Genomic DNA, 25,438 nt, shown 5'->3' with positions numbered 1-25,438 from the left:
AATCCACTCATCTGCTGATGGTCACTTAGGCTGTTTCCAAATCTCAGCTATTGTAAAGTGTGCTTCTATGAACATAGGGGTGCATATATCCCATTGCCTCTTCATGTATGTTTTTATGATTCTATTTCCATGGCAGGGTATGGCCACACAAGCACATGGCACATAATTGTGTAGTAGAGAATAAGATTTGTGTGCACATGTATGTGTATCATAGAATAATTAAAGAACCTGTTCATTTATTCTCACTCATCTTTACTAAGAGCATAAGCTACCCAACTGTCAAACTCATTGTTACTTGTTTATTGTAATGGGCATCCGTACATTAACTCTGTTTAGTCTCTGCTTTGTACCAGGCTTTGGGGAAATAACCTTGGAGCACATAATGAGCATGACAGTCACAATTTCTATCCTACTGATGACTGTCTTTCACATAGTTATTAATATTAATGCTACTTGAATAAAACAAACTGATAAATTCTTGATAATTGGAAATACCTTGTCAGTGTTGCCATTATATGTTTCCAGAGCAAGATCATAGCATTTTTATTATGGAATTTTCATCTAATCAGTTTTTTTAGTTAAAAATATACAAATAACGGCCGAACCCGGTTTGGCTCAGTGGATAGAGCGTCGGCTTGCGGACTGAAAGGTCCCAGGTTCGATTCCGGTCAAGGGCATGTACCTGGGTTGCGGGCACATCCCCAGTGGGGAGTGTGCAGGAGGCAGCTGATCGATGTTTCTCTCTCATCGATGTTTCTAACTCTCTATCTCTCTCCCTTCCTCTCTGTAAAAAATCAATAAAATATATTTAAAAAAAAAGAGTTACTTATAAAAATATACAAATAACAAAACACAATTAGCAATATGGCTTTAGGAAGTTATGAGCAAATGGTAGTATGGCTTATCTCATACTATAATATTTTTATCTGAAAAACAGAAGAGTAAAACTTAGCTATCATGATCATAAGTCATTACTGTATTTCAAAAGAAACTAATATTGCTCATTGTAACATTTGAATTAAACTACTTCTTAAACACATTAGATTTCTCCTCCAACCCTTGGTCTCATGTATAGGTGAGAGATAGTGCTTAATGCCAGATGGCTGGAGCATTTCATCCACTAAGTAAACATCGGTGGCAAGATACTTGCCTCCAAACAGTAATGCATGACAGAACATAGAGTGTCTAAAAAACAGAGGGATTCACCCCTAATTCTTAGCTATTTGTCAGTTTTCTAGCCTTTTAAAAACCTGCAATGGCTGACCATGCCATGCATTCTGCTCTGGTATAGGAGTACATATATAAGAGTTTTGTGAAGAAAGCAAGAGCAGTTGGTTTTTAGGGACCTTCATTTCAATGCTATCTTCTCCTCTGACATCTATTACTTCAGAGTAAAAAAAAGAATCTTGTTTAACCCCTGAATGATCTGAGGTGGTGGTGTGCTTTTCAAGGCAGCCCACACAATGTAAAACTTCCACCAAATGATGTTTGTGTGATTTTAGCACTCCTGTTATTTACTACTCAATTCTCAAAAACTCCAGAAATAGAAATATGAAGGGCCAAGTCTGCTGGCAAATGTGTTATTTTCATCTTGGAGCATATTTGAGAAACTGTTTGGAAGTAAGAGGTCCCTGACCATTGAGAACTTCCAGACGGGGGCCGCCGTTGCCCAGGAATGATGGGAAGGGGCTTCCTCCCAGGGGAGTGCCTTCTGAGAATAAGCCAAAGAAGGTGGCAGCCAGGCTTGGGAACTCCAGGCTAGAAGGAAATTGCAAGTATGGGGAAGAAATCGAGGGAGGGTGGATAAGCATCGGCCTGGGGGACAAAGTCACAGGCGGGAAGAAAGGGGGGCCGTTGTCACGAGAGAAAAGGAAGATGTGGGACTCAGGATAACACAAGGACCGTTGTATGCTCCAAAAGCAACAAGATAAGTAAGTCAGGCTATTAATTCATAGTTTCTTTCCTAGTATGAGAGGGTGAAATACAAGTTGGTCACGGTTTCTTACTTTATGTAGTGGTAGCTAGAGCTGACGTCGATGGTTCCATGAAATCGGCTTACAGCAAGACTACAATCAGCAACTGCCAGCTTCTCTGTCCTTTGAAAGATTCGTCTTTCTTCTCTGACCCTGTAAAGTTGGAGCTACACCAAAGATGTAATGTACTTACGCTCAGAATGCTTGCACATTTTAACTCATAATATTCTGAGTGTTGTTCTTACTGGTTGTTTACTTGTTGTTGCTTTTTTAAGGTTTTGCAAAGCAATAGACTCACCTCCACAAGCTGAAATGTATCTCCTGCCTCTTTAGTACGTGGTACGATGTAAACTGTCCAATCCGAATATCAGAGTGTGTCACAGGGTCTGGTACTATCTTTCCTACAGCTTCAACTAGGGGTGGTTCAAACCATTACACTGTCATTGAATTACAAGTAACCGCCTGAGAGAATTTTCCCATGAGCTCCCCCCACCTTTCTAGTTTACTTCTGTACAGCCTTTTTGAAGGGGCAAGGAAAGGAAAGTCTACCTCACAATTCAAGCTTCTGTACACCTGTCATTATCGTAGTGACAGCTCTTGGTGCAGAAGAGAGGACATTTGTATTTTGGTCCTGTTTTTGCTTACAGATTCAACTCTTATGTGAACATAAAAGTGACCCTTGCTTTAAAACCAACCTTTGTTTTTAAGATCACCCTGCTTTCTTTATTTCATGTAGAATATAAATGTTACCTTTAAATCCACTTAGATTATAGAGGGGTTCTTGGCTTAATGGAGGAACAGGGAAAGAAGGCTGCCTCCAGGTAAAGGGGCAGGAACAACAGTGCAAGGGATAGAGTGCTGGGTCTTAGCACCACTGTTCCTGGCCCTGTGAATGCAGTGAAAACTATGCTGCACTGGACAATCCCGTGTGTGACCACTGGCAGATGTATCACCATTGTGAATCTCCGCTGCATTGTCTAGGAAATAGAGATAATATCCTTATCTGTGAAGTGGGAATAAAGTCTACCTCACCTATTTCTCAGGGGTGTTAAGGCAGTTAAATAAACGTATACATGAGAGAGCGCTGTGCAAATTGTGAAGTGCTGTCCGAATGTTAAGGTAGCATGATGGAAATGTTTACTCAGCAGAAAGACGAAGCAGTAGACTTTGTGCAAAGAGTCTCTATGTGAATGTTGTTTCCTTCTTTGGAAATCTCTCCATTCTGACTTCGTTTACGTTTATATTCTTGGGAGCTCTTTGATTTAGAGCTGGCACCACTTTACTGTAAATATACAGCACTATGCGCACATCAGCCCGAGGCCGGTGTCAGGCTCGCTGCACAGAGACCTTTAGTTCAGGTCAAGAGGGACTACAGTAAGTGTTAGCGACTGCTTACACTGTAGTGACAAGACCATTACTAAAATATGTGGTGAAATCTTTTCAGTCAAAATTAACATTATCTCTTTTGTTTTACCTTTTCCTTTAAAGCAGCTTATGACGTTTTCTCAAGCCCTACAACGTCAGATGAGCCTGAAATATCAGAGCCCCACACAGGTATACCCAACCTCTCAATTCTTTCCTCTGATTCCATGTGTTCTGACAATACTGCACCTAGTTCTCTCTTTAATTTTTGCCGAATGAAATAGTACACTCTCCAGAGCTCTGCAGCAAAAGAAATGGCAATCCGTGTCAGGGAGACGATGCTACCCTCTCTCACTGAGTGATTAGTTGTTTGCATCCATGAGTAAACAGGCTCCCACAAGTGGGAGATGCAAATAGGTTTGCTTGCTACTGAGGCAAAGCAAGGTAATGGTCTATTGCTCTGTTGTTCAGCATCATTCTAAAAAGGTTTTAGAATCCTAGAGAGTTTTCTCTGGAAAAGTGGTTCTCCAGTGGGGGTGATTTTGCTCTCCTCTATTCCCAGGGGATTTGGAAATGTCTAGAGACATTTTTGTTTGTCACAGCTGGAGAAGGTGCTACTGACACATCCAGTGAGTAGGAGGGTCAGAGACGCTGCTAAACCTCTACAATGCAAAGAACAGGCCCCTACAACAAAGAATCACCCAGCCCTAAATGTCAATATTGCTGAGGTGAGGAATCGTGCTGTGGAGCACGATCATGCTATTCATTTATCTACTAGAGGCCTGGTGTAAGAATTAGTGCATGGGTGGGGTCCGCTGGCCTGCCTACGGGGTGGGGCCGGCTGGGGGGAGTGGCCACTGGTGGTTGGCCGCTGGCCCAGCCCCTGGTCGAACTCCTAGTTGAACTCCCGGTCAAGGGAACAATTTGCATATTAGTCTTTTATTATATAGGATAGAAGTTCAGGTGGGTCTAATTTTTGGCATTCACTTACTGATGCAGCTCCAGTGAATTTAACTCAGTCCACTAGTTCCTCTTGGCAAGTGTTTACTAAGCACCTACTAAGCTTGGTCCTGCAGAACATTTAAAGTGAATAAGACTGGTCTCTGCCAGGCATGCATATATCTTTGAGACTTTCTCTTTGTGTAGCTTTATCTCAGCACTATTTGTGTCATAAATAAAAGTGAGTAATTTTAAACAGCAGAAAATTTTTAAAAATGAAATAGAACACTAAAGGTGGGTTCAATTAGTAGTTAAGGAACAGAGAGAAGACGCCAGCAAAATCTGCTGAAAATAAGTTAGGTATATGAGACACTGTTTGTCATGACTTCTGATGTTTAAAATATATATGTTCTTTAAAGTGAGCTCATATTTAAATTCTAATGAACCACTCATTTAAAAATGTTGGTCAGAAATCTCTCAAGTGTTCTTTTTTAAAATTTCTTTATTGATTAAGTTATTACATATGTGTCCTTATCCCCACATTACCCACCATCCCTCCCACTCATGCCCTCCCCCCCGCCACCCCCGTTGTCCGTGTCCATTGGTTAGGCCTATATGCTTGCATATAAGTCCTTTGGTTAATCTCTCCTCCTTACTCCTACCCTCCCCTACCTTCCCTCTGAGGTTTGATGGTCTGATCAATGCTTCTCTGTCTCTGGATCTGTTTTTATTCACCAGTTTATGTTGTTCATTATATTCCATAAATGAGTGAGATCATGTGATTGGCCTAAATTCTCAAGTGTTCTTGATATTTTTTTCCTATATGGGGAAAAATTTATTACTCATGAATTTGTATTTTATTCCTTGGGCCTTCTACTGCTTTTGTAAATGTTGACATTTATTCCAACAGCAACAACGGATCCATTTCTGGATTCTGTCCCACCTAAAACTTCTAGAACTCTTGAACAGCCAAGGGCAACACTGGGTAATGTTTTTAACAGAAAAATCGTGCTTTGTTTTCCATCAAAAGAAAAATCCATGTGAATGCCTTCCTTCCAAATGACCATTTCTTTCCATCACATCTAATCATTTATTTCTTTCCTATTTCTGAATATATATACTTTTTCCCCCCTATAATGCAGGCATCTCATGTTTCATTTTGGTCTCTTTTTTTCTTTGTACTGTAATAGATGATATTTTTCCATCCCTAAAGGAATGAAAAGTTTTGAAAACTGCATGGATACTTTCATCATCCATATCACCCATCTCATGTGTTTGTGGCCTGTATCACCTCTCTTTCCTGCATTGAGTCTGCCTGGAGTCAGCTACTGAACAATTATCACTCCGACCTTTCCCTGACTTTACATTATTATTTCATTCATCAGCTTTGAAGACTACCTGCATCTTCATCCTTAATCATGTACTTGTAGCATGTGCTTTGTAACACCAGCTGAAAGCATGTGAAAACTCCTAAAATACCTCATTTTAACTGGAACTATTTGGTGGGGTGGGGTGTTTGTATTTTCAGCTCCAAGTGAAACGCCATTTATTCCTCAAAAACTGGAAATCATTACCAGTCCTGAAATGCAGCCCACAACACCTGGTAACTAATGACATTTGTATAGTTGTTTACTTTGAAAGAACAGATCAATTCAAAAAGATCAGTCCTGTTGCTCCTTTCAGAATATTTTCAGTGGTAAACACTTCTCTTCATTCCCTACCATGACATTGTGTACTAGTAGATATTGTGAAGAATTATTATTTTTTGGCTATACTTTCAAATTCTCCAACCAGAAAATAGCAGCAGGATTATAGGTGATAATTATTTTAAATATATTCCCTCCTAATTAGTGCACTCACATACCATGAGGTCAGAGACTTTTTCTCAAAGTAGTCCAAATATAAAGAGCCCAAGAGAGCTCTGCAGTCCTGAGCATGATGAAGAAAAATGGGCAAAAGACAGGTAACAACCTCATTTTAAAATAGAAAATTATAGGGATAATGAAGTTCATTATTTCCTGGTAAGGTTAGTAAAATGCTACAGAATTAAAGGACTTTCTATTCTCTAAAACCCAAATAGTTTATTTGTGTTTCTCCCCCGCTGTTTGGTAAATCATCTTTTGAGTTCTTAAATTGCACCACCTGTTCTCTCAGATTCTTCAAAGGTGCTCACTTTGTAGTACATTTAATTGAAGAGCTCTCACATAGAAAATTAATTCCTTTGCCCAATCAGCACTTTAATTGAGCACCTGCTGTGATAAGGCCCAGTGCTGGGCATTCTAGGGATACAAAGAAACATAAAGCAGTCCTGGCACTCAAGAAGTTCACAAATTCACACTTAAACCTGATCCACCCTGAGGAAAATCATTTCTGAAAGCTATTTTAAATCTTCTTTCAGCTCCCCTGCAAACTACACCTAAACGACGCCTCAGGCCCAAACCACCAAGAACCAAGCCTGGTAAACAAATGTCTCTTTAACCTTTCAGGATATTTAATTCCAAAAGGATAATATCCATCTCCTTGCCATAAAAATAAGTGACATGATTCTGCAGGTTAAAGTTTCTTTACAAAATCTGAAGGTAACTGAAGATGAATAATTAATGATAATTAATAACAAGAGTCAATAATTTCTGATAAACTTTTATTAAAAATTATGTAAGTGATGTTCTTGCATGTGAATTTTGGTATAAACCTAGACACAAGACTTGCTATCACACGGTAGAGTGAGATATATAGTACAATTCTTTTTCTTGGTATGCCATCTCTATTTAAGTATTTATAAGGTGACAGTTCTTGGTTTTGGGTGCCTACTATGCTTTCAGTTTTTCCCTAGGGCAATGGCTGAGATGGAAAGGACATGACCCCAGTTTTCCAATGGCTTATGATCTTATGAAGATAACGTATCATAAAAAATGAGAGAACAACATAAGATCATATAATCTACTTGTGAGACTAATACTCATGTAGAAGGTCAGAAAAAGGAAATAAGAGTTGAGGATGCAAGCCTCAAAATCTGTGTAGGATTTGGGCAAAGGAAAAAGCAGTGGGAAACAGCATTATTTTCAGGCACAGAGTTTGGGTGGTGGAGGCAGCTTATCAACCTGGAGGTGATTTTCCTCATTGTCAAATAACACACTCAGAATCATACTCAACAACTGGGTTTTGCTTAGTCCTTTGTACTACAAGTGCAGTGGTTTTATTATAGTCTATATCATTTTGACTGAGTTTGAAAATTCTTTTCCAAAATGTTTACTCACTGCATACTGTATAAACACTGACTACTAGCTGTGGCAGGATTTTAACATGTCATTCAGTTCCTCTTTGGAGGACATCTTTTTATTGTCTCTAGGATATCATAATATCTCTTTTCCTTTCCATTACCAGAAAGAACCAAAAGTCCTGGAACAACTGCTTCTAAACTTTCTATGAGCCCTGAACCTACATGGACCACACTGGGTAATGATATGTCCTTAGTGGGTGTCTTACTTCTTGTCACCATGGGAAATCCAGGGCCCCAGCTTTCATGTAATGTCTCAGTCAGTATTCTAATGGGCTCGTTGCAGCAGTACCGAGAATCTCATGTAGCACATCGACTATGGCTTTCATGGTTTTGGATAGCTGGCCCTATAGTAAGTGGATCTGAATGCAACCTTGTACATCACCCTATGCTTTGGAAAGCTATAAAACCACTGCTTCTTTCTCATCTTCTATCCAATCATTGTATGTGAAGTTGGGTCTTATACACAGTTGTTGTTGTTTTTTTCATAAAGCCCTTAATTTCAACTTTACACTGCATTTGGAAAAATGACTATTATGGTATTAGTAGAATTTCTTTATGCTGCAAATCATAGCATAGCTATCAGTAAATATTAATTTTAAAATATATCATTTTCTGGTGCTTACAGACTTAGATGTAACTGAGGAATATGAAATAGGAGCAGAAAATGATTACACTGATTTTTTTAAAGCATGGATTAAAATCACACTGTCTTTGTGTAGTTATTATGACTACTTAGTAGCAATGTGATTTCTTTAGGTCAAGTATACTCTATAAATGTTTTTTCAAACCAGATGAAAATTTATCACTGTATTTCCATTAAATGCTGCTCTTGAAATACTCTTTTAATGGACTATTTCCAAAATCTCCCAAGATGATGGGCTCATTCCACTGTATAGGTTTTCCTTTGTAGATTTAGACACTAAAATGTCTAAAAATGGATTTGTTTGTTGATTCTTTTTGTTTCTTTATTTTTCCAGCTCCCAGTAAAACACAATTTATTTCTTTGAAACCTAAAATCCCTCTGAGCCCAGAAGTGACACACGTCAAACCTGGTAATTACCCTGATTTTTTTTTTTTTTTAATATTCCAAGAGTAGGATTGAAAAGTTGTTTTATGCCACTCTTTGGAGCAAGAACTTCTGATTTGTATTTTGGTGTTTGACACATTTTGCCATGAAAAATGCAAAAAATGCAATGGAATCCTCTCATTATAACCAGCCCCTCTGATGTTATCACAGCGCTGCTCTGAGCTATGTGGAGGAGCATTATGTTCATGACCTTCACAGAGAAAACACAGACATAGAATGATGTACATGATTGAGGACTGCCTTGTCTAGAACTATGAAATAGTTTCCAGTACCAACGTTGACTGGAACTCTTATGACACTGAACAATCGCTTTTCAGCTGGAAAGGAAGAGTGTTTCCATCCCCTAAGAACTCTGCCTTGTTTGAAGCTTCTTAGTTTTCAGGCTAAAAAGTGTGTGTCTCCCTGATGCTCCATGACTTCTTTCTCTCCTGGGGCTGATTTCTGAACACTGACTTCTGTTTACTTCTCAGGAGATATTAAGGGTGTTTTCCTGAAGAAAAGGATGTTTTGCTCTTTTACCGGGAGGGGTTATTCCATAAAATTTAAGACAAAGATAATTCCCTACATAAGGATTGTGGGACATATTAAAGGACCAAATCTTCATCACTTTCTATCCAGAATATATACAATAGTTTACATGTTGACTTACATGATTGATATGTATGGATCTCTGTCACTACTCATCACTTTCATCTAAATTTTAAATCCTTAGCTCTGGGAAGAATATATTTCTCACTGTAATGTTCAATGGATTTTTCATTAATTTATGTTTACAAAGCATAGTTATTAAAGCAAGTGATTTTCTGCTTTAGTGAGCAAGCTTTATTTTTTGCAATGAAATGCATAAGGAAGAAAAAGTAACTGCTCAGAAAAAGAATTCTAATGACCCCTTTAAAGAGGCAGTGTAGGTCTCAGACTGAAGAAAATTAGGGATGAAGGGAGTATGACCATGGGTGAGGTCTCCAAATCAGGACATGGAATGATGCATTCTTACTCAGGGAGGCTATTTGGAGAAAGAGGCATAGCTCATGATACTCAAGAGCTCTACAAGTTTAAAATAATTAAACACAGACAGCTATATGCAAGAAGGGGTTTCACCTACATTTATTTTTAAATATGCTTGGAGGACTTTAGATTACGATAATAACTATTACATTTATGTTATATTTGCATAGAAGACTATTACCAAGTAGACTGTATGAGAAACGTTACTGTATGTTTGGGTCACCAAATTTAAATGAATATTTCTCCAATCTAATTATTTCTGTTATTACCAATTAAAATTTGAAAACATCAAAAAATGCCTCCAAATGTTAATTGTAATTTACACAAGGTAATTTACATTATTAACTTCAGTGGTTTCTAAAAAGTTTTCTGACAGGCAGTACATTAATACAAATAAGAATTGGAGGGTGTGTTCTTATTATTCTAAGGTATTTGAGCAGAGACTTCTTAATTTGACATTTCCTTTTAAAGTGTAGAAAATTATTTGGAAGCTTAATGCGTTTATGTTCCTTTCATTTCTCCCTCCTAATCACTTAAGAATAGCCACATTTTCCCCCCTAACAGCAAGTATAGCCACTTCAGAATCTGCACCAAAATGTATGCCAACTCAAGTTGACACACTGAGGCAACACACAACACAGAGTAATGACTGAATGTCTGAAAACTGTTGCTTGTGTTTTAGCTTTTTAAAAGAATTTATTTATTTTTACTTTAGGGCAGGCCACCGTTATAGCTCTGCTGAAAATTTCTGTTTCTAGCCAAGGTTCAGGAGAGCAAATAAACCACCAAAAGCTGTTTGATTTGAGTGATTCATTGCCTTCCCCAGCCCTCTCCTCACTCTCTTTTTTTCCATTTCACTTTCCATGCAGGCTGCTTTTCCTTTGGTTTTCCCTGGTGGTTAAGCTAACAAGTAAAAACCACCATTGGTTTTGGCTTGTTTCGTAAGCAGAATCCAGTGCTTTCTTGAAAATCCCAGCCATCTACTCTGTCTCTTCTTATCTACCTCATCCAATAAGAATTGTTTCTTTCACAGTTAATCTTTGACATTCCACTCTTCAACTTTTAATACTAAAAAATGGGAGAGTGCTCCAATTAATTACAGGTGTGGTGGATGGAATTGTACATTGTTCTCTTTGCTAGCCACAAATCCATGAGCAAGTTGTGTATTTCTTTGTGTTGTGTTGATGTGAGTGGTGTAGTTATTTGCCTGCCACTCAGTTTTTTTATGGAACATTTCTATATCTTTATCTACAACACCTAAATAGTGTCAATAGAGGAACTCATCAGAACATGTATTTGTTTTTTAATAAACACTGACTTTTTTTATATGGAGGTGAATTGGAAGCTTAATTGATAGGAATACATACCTATGTGGTCTGTGCCTGCCAAAAGTTCAAAAATGCAGATTTTTCTTTACAAATTTAAAAGACAGTATTATTTAATCTTTGTAAAGTCTTACAAATGCTGTGAGCAGCAAATTTTACTTACATTTTCACTCTTTTAGAAGGTACCTTTGTAGAAATTAAAACATGAATTACAACCTCGAAGTTTCAGAAGAATTTTTGTTGGTTGCTATTTTCAGATGTGGATCCTTTAAAAATATTTATTATATTTAATGTATTGGTGCTTACTGTTTTTTTCCTTTTCTCCTGTAGAATCTGAAACATTGAGGCTCCTCTCTCTCTCTCTCTCTCTCTCTCTCTCTCTCTCTCTCTCTCTTCTCTCCCAATTTGAATGACATTGAGGATTTGTTATCTGATAGAATATTTAAATGATACTGTTATTCAATTTTTTCAGCATTTCAATGAAATCTGAGACTGCCTTTTGACTTCTGCTGATTTACTAACCAAAATGGACTAAATTTTATAAGTGAATCAATTTTTTCACCAGCAATACTGCTAATAAACATGGAGAACATCATATGAACATTTTGGTTTCTTTTTAGACCATAAGTTTGATTTTTTTTTTATAAAATAATGTCAGATCCAGCCAAACTGAAAATCATCCAAAACGAACAGAACTCAGACACAGGTACAGGTCTAATGAGTCTGTTCCTTCTTCCTTGGGCCAACCTGACTGTCCTGCATGGGAGCAACATGGCCGGTGGACAAGAGCTCCATGCAACATTTCAGAGCCGCCTGACCTCCCTTTAATGGAGTATCTCCTCAAACACTAGAAACAGTTTTCAGAATATTGTGTAGTAAATACAATAGCTAAAAATCTACCAAAAAATATAGAAATCTCAATTCTTACTTTTATTGTGGTTTGCGGAGAGGATGTGGGTGTTGAGCTTTACGGTTGTTAAGCCAGGAGAACCTGATTGCTCATCAATGAGAGAATACTTTTTCTACTAAAGGACATTCAGTTTCTGTCTTAGATGGTGCTCTTCAGCATTGCCTTTGATAATACTTGCTTTTATTGCAGCCCCAGAACCTCTGACTCCAACACCATCACAGTCAACAATAGGTAATGAAGTTTTCATTAGTGAAAAAGAATTGTCTCTCTGTTTTACAACCTCTATCTTCAACTTTGTCCTTAATTCTGGCTTTTTAAAAATTTGTTTTGCCATGGCTGATGTGGCTCTGTTGGTTGGGCATCATCCCATGAACCAAGAGGTAAAGAGATCACTGGTTCGATTACCGGCCCAAATTGTAGGCTTTTTCCCTGCTAAGGGGACAGGCAGCCTCACATCAATGTTTCTCTCTCTCTCTCTCTCTTGCTCTCTTGCTCTCTCCCTCTCCCTTCCTTCTCTCTAAAAATGAATAAAAATATCTTTAAAAAAGAGATTTAAAAAATAAAAAAATTATTTCTTCATCATCCTTTAGCTCTTTCTTTCAGCCATTTTTGCCAGAAGATAAACTCTCTGCCTGTGCTCAACAAAGCAGAGGTTCTGAGGTAGCATGACAGCCATACTGACTTTGATTTGACACATTCTTTTCATTTTTATTTTGCATGCTTTATTGTCCTTCCATATATTTGAGGAATGTGCCCTGACTGCTTTTAACCTGGTGAGGACCATGGCTTTCCTAGGACATGCTTTGCTTTCACATTTGGAGGTGTTTTTCTTCCTTTTCGAAACTCCAACATTTGCAGATTTTCTTGAAAGACTTTATGGTCTTTCCAGATCTAAATATCCTGATATGTCACTAGGAAATTCATTAAAAGAGAGAAATATAAACACTAACCCTAATGTTATAGCTTCTTTTTCTTCAGGAGAGCAAATGCTGTGTTCTGCTGGTGCCATCTTAGCCAATTACCCATAATTTCCTTCATAACACGAATGGTTGGTTACTTTATTGCATTCACATATTCCAAATAAGAATCGTACCTTTTTCTTTCCAGTTCTCTTTCCAAACTTAACTCACTGGCTATATTTTTGTTCATTTTGTCTAAAAGCACAGGGATCAATTTAAATAAAAAAGGAAATTTTTATGTGGCTAAATTTTTCATCATTTATATTTGTTCAACTTAGTAACTAAAAATTAAACATTTTTCATATTTATTTCATATTAATATTTCATATTAATCATGTTTTCTTTGATCTTGATTCTTTTTTGATGATGTTTCATGCAGCCTTAGAACCTGGAACACTGGAAACCAAACCTTCAACAACAACATTAGGTAATGCAGTTATTGAGTGGCCTCTTTTCCGGACTGCTGGTGGCTTTATTAATAGGCTCATATTAATGGATTAATCCATTCATATTCATTTTTGTGTGTGTTTTCTATTCTTACTCCCAGAGAAACATTTTTAATCTATAGTTTTATAAACTGTATCTCAATTTTAAAATATACCTTCCCTGAAATAATTTCTGAATTCAAAATACATCTTGCTGATTTGCAGATTTTTTTTAATGCTAAGTGCAAAACTTTTTCTTTTGAATCTTAGACCAAAGAAATTTTAATTGTTATCCCTAGTGGCTTTTTAAACATAACTTTTCTCATGTTCCTATTGAACAAGCACTTTCAAAATTTTTATGAGACTGTTTTCTCTAAGTTATACAGAGTTCTAGGTTTTCCCATCTCAAAATGGATGAACAAGGGATCTCTTGAACAGTGATTGTTTACAAATCTTTGTCCAAAAAAATATACTTGAAGATTCATTTAACTGGCCAAAAAAATATAATTAAGGATTCATTTATTATTTAATGATAGAAAGGTGCAAAACAGAAAGGTACATATCCACAATAAATCGAAGAGTTTAAATGTGCTTCTAAGGTATATGTAAAATTGTCTGTCCTGTATTAACTAGCTAATTTTCTTTCTTCAGCTCCACCAAAGACCAAACGACCAGGTCGTCGCCCCCGCCCTAAAACCACACGTAGTCCAGATGTGCCCAAGTCCAAACCTGGTAAATGTGATGTTGAGGGTTTCAATTAACACAGAAAGTGGAATATGATAGCGTCTGATATAGTAGCTATCTACTACCTACGTTGCTGGACTTTAGGAGCCACCGTAGTTGATGTTTATATTTAAGTATCTGTACTAACCTTCCATATTCATGTCACATGAATATACACATTTATATTTACAGGTACACACAATAGTAAGCTGACTCACTAAGTGTATTATTAAAGTAGGGCACCCTAATATCTTACAGAGGATGCATATTCATGGCAGATGAGCTGTGGGAGAAGAGGAGGGAAAGGGGAAAATAAAAGGGAGAATCACACCCAAAAAGAGCACACAGATTAAGTAAAGATTGAGGAGTAATGTTTCCTTCCTCAAGAAAGGAAACATTACTTGCTTCTTGATATAATTATTCTTTTTGATTTTCCACTTCTGTAGCTCTGCAACCTGCTACGGTACAACCGGAGCTCTGGGTGCCCACAGTCGGTAATTCTACTCTCCTCCAACTGCTCTCATGTTGTCACTTTTGCTTTCCCTACTCTCCACCAGGCATGACTGCACTTCTGCCAGATCACCACAATTTCATTCCGTGCGTCCCCTCAGTTTCCTATCTGGGTCTGAAGAACCCGATGATAGGAGACTTCTAGAAGAATCCTGTGTGCTTGTTTAAGGAAGCTCTGTGGCCTTGGACACAACTTCCTGGTTTTTCACTAACCCTCTGCCTTTCCATCCCATGTGTCCTTGTGGTGAAAAGACCATCTATTCTCCCAGACAGAGGCTTCTGTGCGCATCCTGAACTTGACAAATGGCAAAATTTCATTTCAGTGCCCTCATTATCATTTCATTGATTTACTCATTCAACTTGTTTGACATTCTTTCTTTTTAAAAGCTGCATGAAATAATAGCTTCTTCAGCTTTTTTGTTTCTTTGAAAAATAATTTTTGAGTATGTTTTGATAATTAGAAGGACAAATACTATCCTTGGTCTACGATCCAATGTAAAAATAGGATGGTCTGTAACTTGAGAACATTAGATGTCCCAAGCTGGTTTTATTGTTTTTAGTACTAATGCTGTTGATGATAATTATTTCATTGTAAGTTCTCATCATTCACAATAAATCTGTCACTACTTTACTTTAGAAAATTCCAGAAATCAGTAGCCATGTAACATTGTATAGAATTTCAAGTGTTAAAGATTATTTCCCAGGTCCCCTACTAAGCAAGTTTCAAATTTCTACCATATTATTTTTATACTGAAAAAAATTAAGAAATAGAACTATTATACTTATCACATTTGAAATTATGTAGAAAAGAAGTCTTATTACAGTTCTCATTATTTTTGCTCAAAGACACATGTTGAGCATTTCCTGGAGTTTTCTCTTTTGGACATATTTCCCATTCATCCCACAACCTAGGAGCTAATTTTGCTGGATATCACTGAAATTATTTAGTATATTTGCTCGAGCCTATATGTCCTTAATTCTGACAGTTACAGCCAGGACCATTATGCTAATTTTAATACTTTTTTCTTTAGCATCAGAACCATCCAAATGACCCTAAACCACAAATAGACCAGACGTACCTCAAACCCAGCCGGCTAGCCACTACTTTCAGTGCCTTGATTTATAACTAGGAAAACTTTGTGTCAGTAACATTAATCTTGACATTCACAGCTCTGCTATGACACTAATTATAACACCTTTTTTCCTTCAGATTCAAAACCACCAAAGCAATTACTTCCTAAACCCCAAACCACAGCAAAACCAGATATGCCATCAACTAAATCCGGTAAACATAAGTTCCAATGCTTTGGTTTAAGAAGCTCTTTCTTTGGGAATGTTGCTGAAAATGCTTACAGTTTGTTATATCACATAAAACATAGAAACCCAAGCACCATGGCTTTGTTCATTGTTGTCTCAAAGTAGTCACGCTAATGTTGTAAGTGTTAAATGAACAAATCAATGTGTGGGAAATTAGTACATTTTACAACTGATACTGACAGCTGCTGTTTCCTTAAGGAGTTTGTAGGCGTTGTTTTCTGAGTCTGTGTGTGTCACGAATGGGAGCCTGGTTTTCTGTATCTGGACCATTTCTGAAAGCGCGGTGAGCCGCCACCGCCAGGCAGCACTTGGGAGGCTGGCACTGCGTTCTTCCTTTGTGGGCACAGAATCAGAGCTTGGCCTCCTCTCAAATACCTTATTGACATTTTAAACAGCAACTATTTACTAAGCGATTTCCTACCAAGTAAGGGGATGTTTATATAACAGTTCTGGAAATTCAACCGTTTTGCAATTGAAAATTTCTCCTAAGATTCCCATGAGTATAAAATTCTAACTTACTAAGAGCATCTCTCATGAAGCCTGTCAAGAAGACAATTTATATCACTTTTGAATTTATATCAGGTTCTCTAGCCTCTGAATTAAGCATCAGCGATCACCTAAAAGTTTAGACTTACTGCTTTTATCATTTTTATCTGTTTGTTTTTTGTGCTGCAGGCTTTGAGCCTGTTACATTGGAGGCTGGAGCTCCTTCCATAACCATAGGTAATGATGGCTGTCTTCCTTCTTGTCAGTGTTTCTCTGAGCTTGCTCCTCTCATCTCTGTCGTTCTCTTGTGTAAACGGTTATTCACCATCTTTTTCATTCATTTCCAACGTTGTTAGGGACCTTCTTAACATTGGGAGGCCATCTGGCATCTGCTGCTCAGCTGACAACCCCTGATGTTACTCTTTCCTGGGTCACCTTCGGAGGCATTCAGATTGCTTCCGGCCCTTGACGCTGTCAGGAGTCACAGGGGCTCTCTCCATCCATCCTTTAAACCAGGACATGTTTGAGATTTCTGTTTTTATGTGTATAATTTATAAATGTGGGAGGGGATCAATGAAAAAGCTGGTTGGGGGCTTGACACAATACATAATTATTTCTTTCTCGAAAAATCTCTTGCTTCCTTGATTCCATACTTTTCAAACACAACTTGAATGAATGTCAATTTTCTGTTGAAAAATTAAGCTGATGGTGCTGAATTCCAAACAAAATAAGGATTCCCCTTTTTTGTTTGAAGGCAGTCAGTTTTGAATATGGTTTTCATCCTGTTGTTCTCGCTTTCTCCCTCTCTTCTGTCTGCCATGTTTTCCATTAGTTCAGAAAATTTTCTCAGATGTGGCTTAACCTAACTCAGTGCTATATGTCTTGGACAGTCAATAAAAAGCAATCTTCATATAATTGCTTACAGGGTTTTTAGTGATAAAAATGTTTTAATGTTACATTTAATCTTCTGAATTTAATGAAAAATAGAAACTAATTTAAAACTAAGGAGTCAATAAATCTTAATTTCATACCTATGCATAATTTAATCATTACAGAATTCTAGGTATCCTATTTATTCAGACAAAAAATTGAATTATTGCTTTTCAGAATTTTTTCTTAATCATCTCTTCTTCTCACTTGAATAATTATCTCCTAATTATCCATTTGAAATAAATGAATAAATAAGAACCGGTAAGAAAATGTATCACATTTATTCTGGAGAAAGTCAAAAGTTTATCTTTTGTATAATTGCCACAGATCTCTGATAAACAGACTGACTAAGATTTTTAAAAATTCTCCTCACTACCAATAGTCCTCAAAACATATATCAAGAATGATGGTAAAAGGGTTTCAGATACAAACAGAGATTTTCATAATATATTTTCAGAGTAATTTAAAATACATATCAGTCAATAAATTATCTGATTTTGAGGGGGGGGGGGGGGCAAGTTTCCAGTATAGTTGGAATCAGGTAATTAAACACACAAAAAAAGAACTTTTCATTGGCCTCATAAGGATGCAAAGTGCAAAGAGTATTACTATCTTGTAAGATAAATGGATACCAGAGTACAGCCAGTTATTGGAGAACAAATACTATTTTTCTGGAGTTCAGAACTGCTTTTTAAACATTACAGAGCTAAGAAGACTTATTTTCAAGGTAATTTTTTCCCTGTGTTTCTTAATCTCCATTGCTCATTGTATTGCTTTTGGTCAGTTCCTGCCACAGACATTGAACCTGAAAGTCTGAGAACTGAGGCTCCCTGGACAACATTAGGTAATGACCTTCTACGTCTTGAAGCAAGTGCATTTTCTGCTCATTGTCTAGCCTATTCCATTACTATCTTGGTCAGGGGCCTTTCTCTTTCCTAGGATTTTTCTCATCATCCTCTCTTGTCATTCCACTAGATCCCTCACTTTGTACTGAAGATGTCTAAAACAAGTCACTTGATTAGAATATAAGCCTGTTTGCAGCTAATGCAAAGCATCTATCTCCCATTCTATCCATCTTTATTAATACTTTACAGAGCCTGTGATTCTGCCCAGTGCTCGGTGATAAAGCTGAATTTCAAATACAATTCTGCCCCATAAACATCATTCATAACTCAGTGTACATCAACAGAAAGTTGTTATAAAATATGCAGGGCACCAAGGATCTTAGGTAATGAAATGTGCTTTTCCCAATCATGTTTCATGGGATATATGCCTAACTGAAGTATTATCTAAGTAGAGTCCCCCAGAAGCTGGTGAGCTGGGGTCCGTCTCTAACCTGACAAGTACATGCTGCGCTCTGACTTCCCTTGGTCAGGGTCATCGTTGAAAATCTGACACCAACAATAACAATAATGGTTTCAGGTTATTCAAATAATGTTATACAGACTTTTTCAAAATAAACGTTAGGAGGCCCCCCTAAAAGTATTTTTTTGCATATGGATGGCAAAGAAATTTTTTGAAATAAAGAGGAAAATTTCTCAAGACTCAAAAGAAATCTAGCAAAATTTTAGAAAACCTAGAGACATGTATAAACCCTTTTTTAGTTTCTGGAGTTATTTGATATTAACCAGTTTCCTTTCTTCAGCTCCAAAAACATCAAAACGACCAAGAATACGTCCTCCACGTCCCAAACCTTCAAAACGTCCCAAACCTTCGAAACCTCCCAAACATCCCAAACATGAAACCACGCCGAGCCCAGAGGCACCTGCGACCGCACTAGGTAAATATATGGCTCCTGGTGCCTGTGGAACCTCCTTGGATGTGATTCTGGGATGACAGTTTAAATTGCCTCCTAATTACCTCTGTGACCTTTAAGGGTGAAGGCCCTAGCAGACACCTGTGACTTCCTTACAGGGCTGGTATCTTCTTGGTACCTGTGTATTTATTTACTTCTCTGACCACTGAATTACATTTTTCTCTGTGATTCTGACAAAGTTCATTTTCAAGAGAATTTGATAACTTTTCTCCTGTGTTTAACGTTTCTTTTTAAAAGTACTTTTGATCATTTCTTGCTACAGACATTGAACCAGTCACTCCTGGGACATCTTTAGGTAACGATTCTTTATGTCCTTCAGCAAGAGCTTTTTCCTATTCATTGTCAAACTTATCTATGGTGCTATATAGATGATGACATCAAAATGTGTCATCCTACTACAGTATTCATCTTAAAATCTAAACAGCTTTCTTTCTAACAGAAATGGACATGGACTTAATTCAGGACAGCTGTCTTCTCCACATCCCAGCTTGAAATTGCATCTCTGTTTAAATAGTACTGTTTGTGAGAGCTGAGGTCCAAATGTGATTATCTATATGACCCTTATTGAGACCACCAGTGCAGTATCAATTGTAGTACCATGAAGTTTCTCTAAGTATCGCACTTTCTACATTCAAGTTCTCTGTAACTTTTTTTTTTTACTTTGTTGATGTTTCAGTGAATTTTGTGTACTATATTCTAGTAAATTACAAAGTGTAAAAAGTGTCCAAGCCTAATCATTTTAAATTGTTGTAAGTGAATATAGGGTGGTTTGAATTCCTCTCACACCATCATAGTTTAGCAGTGATTTGTAATCAGTTTGGATTAAGGGAATTTCAAGAAAATGAGAGTTTGTCATATTTATTTCTTAAACATAACTTTAATGTAATTTTTAATCTCTGGAGAACCCTTAATTATAAATGAAAACCTATTAATATACTAAAGGAGAAAATTTCAAACCAAAGTAACAGTTTTCTCCACTTAAAGAAATTCTGACAAGGTTTAGAAAGCTTAGAGTTACGTTTTATCATCCTATTCTGAGTTTCTGGAGCCATCAGCACTATGTTAATACTAATTTTTCTTCCTTCAGCTCCAACAACAACAAAGAGACCCCGTCGTCCACGTCCCAAATCTAAAAAAACCACACCCCAGCCGGAAGTACCTCAGATTCCACTGGGTAAATATGTGGTTTCTCATTTAAGGAATCCAAACAGTCACCCAAGTTGGGATCCTAAATTCTATGCACATAATCGGTATAGGTCCTATGTATCTATTAAGAGTAAAAGCTACTGGTTAGGAGAACATGACCTGAGCACCCCATGCCTCCTGCGTGGGAATCTTCTCCTTCAATGTACCTTTTGCTATTTGAGTCCACTCATGTTAAAGCTTGCTCAGTAAAGTATGAACCTATGCAATCAATTCAACTACTTTCATTAATCCCTTCTAAACCCCCATGACCATAGTAGCAGCTGTGAGATACATCAGAAGTAGGGAATATGTTTTATTTCCCCAGTTCGTACTATGGCTGTAAACAAAAGCTGTTCCTGCCTAAACCAATAGAAAATGACATAAGGCGGCATGTTATATGATGTAAAATAACTTCTCAAATGGTGCAATTACTATATGCTAGGAGTGTGGGGAGCATTTGGAACAGGAAAAAATCCAGGATAATTAGAAAGAAATCAGTACAGAATTTGGACTATTGGCAGATAAGCAGGGAATGTGTTGAAGCTGGCATACCAAACAGAGGATGACGTGTTGATGCCATCCTGTTAAATGGGCTCATGGGATGAATTAGGGGGAGTCAGGGCCCTAGCCAGTTTGACTCAGTGGATAGAGCTTCAGCCTGTGGCCTGAATGGTCCTGGGTTTGATTCCAGTCAAGGGCACATGCCCAGGTTCTGGGCTCTATCCCCAGTAGGGGGCGTGGGCATGCAGGAGGCAGCCAATCAATGATTCTCCTCATCATTGATGTTTCTATCTCCCTCTTCCTCTCCCTTCCTCTCTGAAATCAATTTTACTAGTACATTCTTCATCTCTGAAATCAAATATATATATATTTATGTAAAGGAGAGTCTGGGATGTCTACTCAGGAGCTTACATTTGATCCAGTCGGCTTTTTTAGAACTGAAGATGCCTAGCTTAATATGATACAACAAACTGAGAGGTTGTTCCTCATCTTAATGATGTTAAATGCCATTGTTTCCACTAAGGATTAGTCTCTTAGTGAGTATAGTCTCAGCTTCCTTTAGGCTCTCTGTTGTATGTGTGGTAGGTAGACTAGGGTGACCCCCTGCTCCCCACCCCACTTCATCTCCCAACCCCATAGTTCCTACCTCTTGGTGTTAAAGCTTTGTGTAAATCCATCTTGTTCCTCCCCCTCGCCTCTCCCTTAGAAGCATTATTTCTACTGGCAAGATGAATTTTCTGACATTTCATGAATTCACAAAAAATCTTTTTGGTTCCTTTCATTGTTTTTGATCAGTTCCTGCCACAATCTTTGAACCAGTCATTCCTAGAACCGAAGCTCCTGGAACAACACTAGGTAATGACACATTATGTTCACCAGCATCTGCTTTTCCTGCTCATTTCAACCCATTTCATCACCCTCACAACCATGGATCTTTCTGCTTCCCAGGATTCTGTGTCATCCTCCATTGTCATTCAATTATTTCTTAATATACCAAAGAGTATTAAAACAACTCATTTGTTTTAAGAAGGCCAAGTATAACAAGCATAATCCTATTCTCAGCTTATCGAACAAAAACACTCTATTAACCAGAGATTTTCTTCCTTTAGCTCCCAAAGTGCCTGAACAAACTCACCATCCACGTCCCAAACCTAAAACCACACCAAGTCCGGAAGCTCCTCAGACCGAACTAGGTAAATGCATAGATTCTGGATAAGGAGTCCTGGCAGCCCATCCCTGTGGGGTCCAGAGAAAGGGAAGGGACAAGGCAGGGTCAGCACCTGCTTCCACCCCACAGTAGGCTTGAAGACACGTTTCTTTTTAAAAGTACTTTTGATCATTTCTTGCTACAGACATTGAACCAGTCACTCCTGGGACATCTTTAGGTAACGATTCTTTATGTCCTTCAGCAAGAGCTTTTTCCTATTCATTGTCAAACTTATCTATGGTGCTATATAGATGATGACATCAAAATGTGTCATCCTACTACAGTATTCATCTTAAAATCTAAACAGCTTTCTTTCTAACAGAAATGGACATGGACTTAATTCAGGACAGCTGTCTTCTCCACATCCCAGCTTGAAATTGCATCTCTGTTTAAACAGTACTGTTTGTGAGAGCTGAGGTCCAAATGTGATTATCTATATGACCCTTATTGAGACCACCAGTACAGTATCAATTGTAGTACATTGAAGTTTCTCTAAGTATCGCACTTTCTACATTCTTCTACATTCAAGTTCTATGTAACTTTTTTTTAACTTTGTTGATGTTTCAGCGAATTTTGTGTACTATATTCTAGTAAATAACCAATGGAAAATTTATCCAGGCCTAATCATTTTAAATTATTATAAGTGAATATAGGGTGGTTTGAACTCCTCTCACACCATCATGATTTGTAATCAGTTTTGCATTAAGGGAATTTCAAGAAAATGAGAGTTTGCCATATTTATTTCTTAAACATAATTTTAATGTAATTTTTAATCTCTGGAGAAGCCTTAATTATAAATGAAAACCTATTAATATACTAAAGGAGAAAATTTCAAACCAAAGTAACAGTTTTCTCCACTTAAAGAAATTCTGACAAGGTTTAGAAAGCTTAGAGTTATGTTTTATCATCCTATTCAGAGTTTCTGGAGCCATCAGCACTATGTTAATACTAATTTTTCGTCCTTCAGTTCCAACAGCAACAAAGAGACCCCGTCGTCCACGTCCTAAACCTAAAAAACCCACACCCCAGCCAGAAGTACCTCAGATTCCACTGGGTAAATATGTGGTTTCTCATTTAAGGAATCCAAACAGTCACCCAAGTTGGGATCCTAAATTCTATGCACATAATCGGTATAGGTCCTATGTATCTATTAAGAGTAAAAGCTACTGGTTAGGAGAACATGACCTGAGCACCCCATGCTTCCTGTGTGGGAATCTTCTCCATCAATGTACCTTTTGCTATTTGAGTCCATTCATGTTAAAGCTTGCTCAGTAAAGTATGAACCTATGCAATCAATTCAACTACTTTCATTAATCCCTTCTAAACCCCCAGAACCATAGTAGCAGCTGTGAGATACATCAGAAGTAGGAAGTAAGTTTTATTTCCCCAGTTCGTACTATGGCTGTAAACAAAAGCTGTTCTTGCATAAACTAGTAGAAAATAACATAAGGTGGCATGTCTATATGATGTAAATAACTACTCAAATGGTGCAATTACTATATGCTAGGAGTGTGGGGAGCATTTGGAACAGGAAAAAATCCAAGATAATTAGAAAGAAATCAGTACAGAATTTGGACTATTGGCAGACAAGCAGGGAATGTGTTGAAGCTGGCATACCAAACAGAGGATGACGTGTTGATGCCATCCTGTTAAATGGGCTCATGGGATGAATTAAGGGGGAGTCAGGGCCCTAGCCAGTTTGACTCAGTGGATAAAGCTGGGGCCTGTGGCCTGAATGGTCCTGGGTTTGATTTCAGTCAAGGGCACATGCCCAGGTTGTGGGCTCTATCCCCAGTAGGGGGCGTGCAAGAGGCAGCCAATCAATGATTCTCTCTCATCATTGGTGTTTCTATCTCCCTCTTCCTCTCCCTTCCTCTCTGAAATCAATTTTATATCGCTCCTCTTTGAAATCAATTATATATATAAGGGAAGTCTGGGATGTTTACTCAGGAGCTTACATTTGATCCAGTCGGCTTTTTTAGAACTGAAGATGCCTAGCTTAATATGATACAACAAACTGAGAGGTTGTTCCTCATCTTAATGATGTTAAATGCCATTGTTTCCACTAAGGATTAGTCTCTTAGTGAGTATAGTCTCAGCTTCCTTTAGGCTCTCTGTTGTATGTGTGGTAGGTAGACTAGGGTGACCCCCTGCTCCCCACCCCACTTCATCTCCCAACCCCATAGTTCCTACCTCTTGGTGTTAAAGCTTTGTGTAAATCCATCTTGTTCCTCCCCCTCGCCTCTCCCTTAGAAGCATTATTTTTACTGGCAAGATGAATTTTCTGACATTTCATGAATTCACAATAAATCTTTTTGGTTCCTTTCATTGTTTTTGATCAGTTCCTGCCACAATCTTTGAACCAGTCGTTCCTAGAACCGAGGCTCCTGGAACAACACTAGGTAATGACACATTATGTTCACCAGCATCTGCTTTTCCTGCTCATTTCAACCCATTTCATCACCCTCACAACCATGGATCTTTCTGCTTCCCAGGATTCTGTGTCATCCTCCATTGTCATTCAATTATTTCTTAATATACCAAAGAGTATTAAAACAACTCATTTGTTTTAAGAAGGCCAAGTATATCAAGCATAATCCTATTCTCAGCTTATTGAACAAAAACACTCTATTAACCAGAGGTTTTCTTCCTTTAGCTCCCAAAGTGCCTGAACAAACTCACCATCCACATCCCAAACCTAAAACCACACCAAGTCTGGAAGCTCCTCAGACCGAACTAAGTAAATGCATAGATTCTGGATAAGGAGTCCTGGAAGCCCATCCCTGTGGGGTCCAGAGAAAGGGAAGGGACAAGGCAGGGTCAGCACCTGCTTCCACCCCACAATAGGCTTGAGGACACGGTTGGAGAGGTCTTAGGTGGTAGCCAAATTCCCTGTACATTGTGAATCTGAATCGTCTATTTGATTTCTTATTTGATTCTACTCATCCTTTAAATATTGAAATTGTATCATGGACTGAAACAACTACAAAACAACATATGTTTAGACAAATAGGAAATTATTTCTTGGTAACTATAAAGGTTGTGTAAATCATAGTAAGGACCACCCAGCAGTGTGGGTCAGTGGATGAGCATCAACCAGGAAACTAAGAGGTCACTGGTTTGATTCCCAGTCGGAGCACATCCCTGGGTTGGGGGCTGGATCCCCAGGGGTGTGCAGGAGGCATCTAATCAATGACGTTTCTCTCTCATGTATGTTTCTATCTCTCTATCCCTCACCCTCCCTCTTTCTTTAAAATAAAAACAAAATCAATAAAAACAAAACTTTTAAAAAGTCATAGTAAGGATCTAGGGCCAGAGTTAGCAAACATTTTTTTTTTCCAAAGAGCTAGATAGTAAATACTTGGGGGCTTTGGTGGTTATATAGTCTTTGTTGCCTATTTTTCTTTTTTCCCTTTTTTCTTACAACTTAAAATAGGGAAGAAAAATAATTTTTTGCTCTCATGGGCTGTTTGAAAACAAGCCATGGACAAGATTTGG

General features: G+C 37.8%; 1 protein-coding gene across 9 annotated transcripts in view; it reads left to right on the top strand.

Moving 5' to 3' along the window:
* Positions 1-25,438, top strand: part of ABI3BP (ABI family member 3 binding protein) — a 258,489-nt gene that overhangs the window by 138,811 nt on the left and 94,240 nt on the right. For 4 of the 9 annotated variants that reach the window (XM_059687988.1, XM_059687987.1, XM_059687985.1 and 1 more), the window contains 21 exons: positions 3,462-3,527; positions 5,185-5,259; positions 5,803-5,877; positions 6,673-6,732; positions 7,659-7,730; positions 8,532-8,606; positions 12,071-12,112; positions 13,220-13,267; positions 13,917-13,997; positions 14,435-14,482; positions 15,709-15,783; positions 16,491-16,538; positions 18,016-18,075; positions 18,877-19,011; positions 19,310-19,342; positions 20,135-20,221; positions 21,529-21,588; positions 21,843-21,926; positions 22,908-22,994; positions 24,283-24,342; positions 24,597-24,680. In XM_059687988.1, the coding sequence (XP_059543971.1) occupies positions 3,462-3,527; positions 5,185-5,259; positions 5,803-5,877; positions 6,673-6,732; positions 7,659-7,730; positions 8,532-8,606; positions 12,071-12,112; positions 13,220-13,267; positions 13,917-13,997; positions 14,435-14,482; positions 15,709-15,783; positions 16,491-16,538; positions 18,016-18,075; positions 18,877-19,011; positions 19,310-19,342; positions 20,135-20,221; positions 21,529-21,588; positions 21,843-21,926; positions 22,908-22,994; positions 24,283-24,342; positions 24,597-24,680 (1,455 nt within the window). The remainder of the gene's footprint in view (positions 1-3,461; positions 3,528-5,184; positions 5,260-5,802; positions 5,878-6,672; positions 6,733-7,658; positions 7,731-8,531; positions 8,607-12,070; positions 12,113-13,219; positions 13,268-13,916; positions 13,998-14,434; positions 14,483-15,708; positions 15,784-16,490; positions 16,539-18,015; positions 18,076-18,876; positions 19,012-19,309; positions 19,343-20,134; positions 20,222-21,528; positions 21,589-21,842; positions 21,927-22,907; positions 22,995-24,282; positions 24,343-24,596; positions 24,681-25,438) is intronic. The other 5 variants (XM_059687991.1, XM_059687990.1, XM_059687994.1 and 2 more) reach the window with 3 other exon arrangements.

Source organism: Myotis daubentonii, chromosome 3, assembly GCF_963259705.1.
Source record: "Myotis daubentonii chromosome 3, mMyoDau2.1, whole genome shotgun sequence".
Classification (NCBI taxonomy): Eukaryota; Metazoa; Chordata; class Mammalia; order Chiroptera; family Vespertilionidae; genus Myotis; species Myotis daubentonii.
Note: the sequence above shows the minus strand (reverse complement) of the source record. Positions and strands in the feature narration are given on the sequence as shown.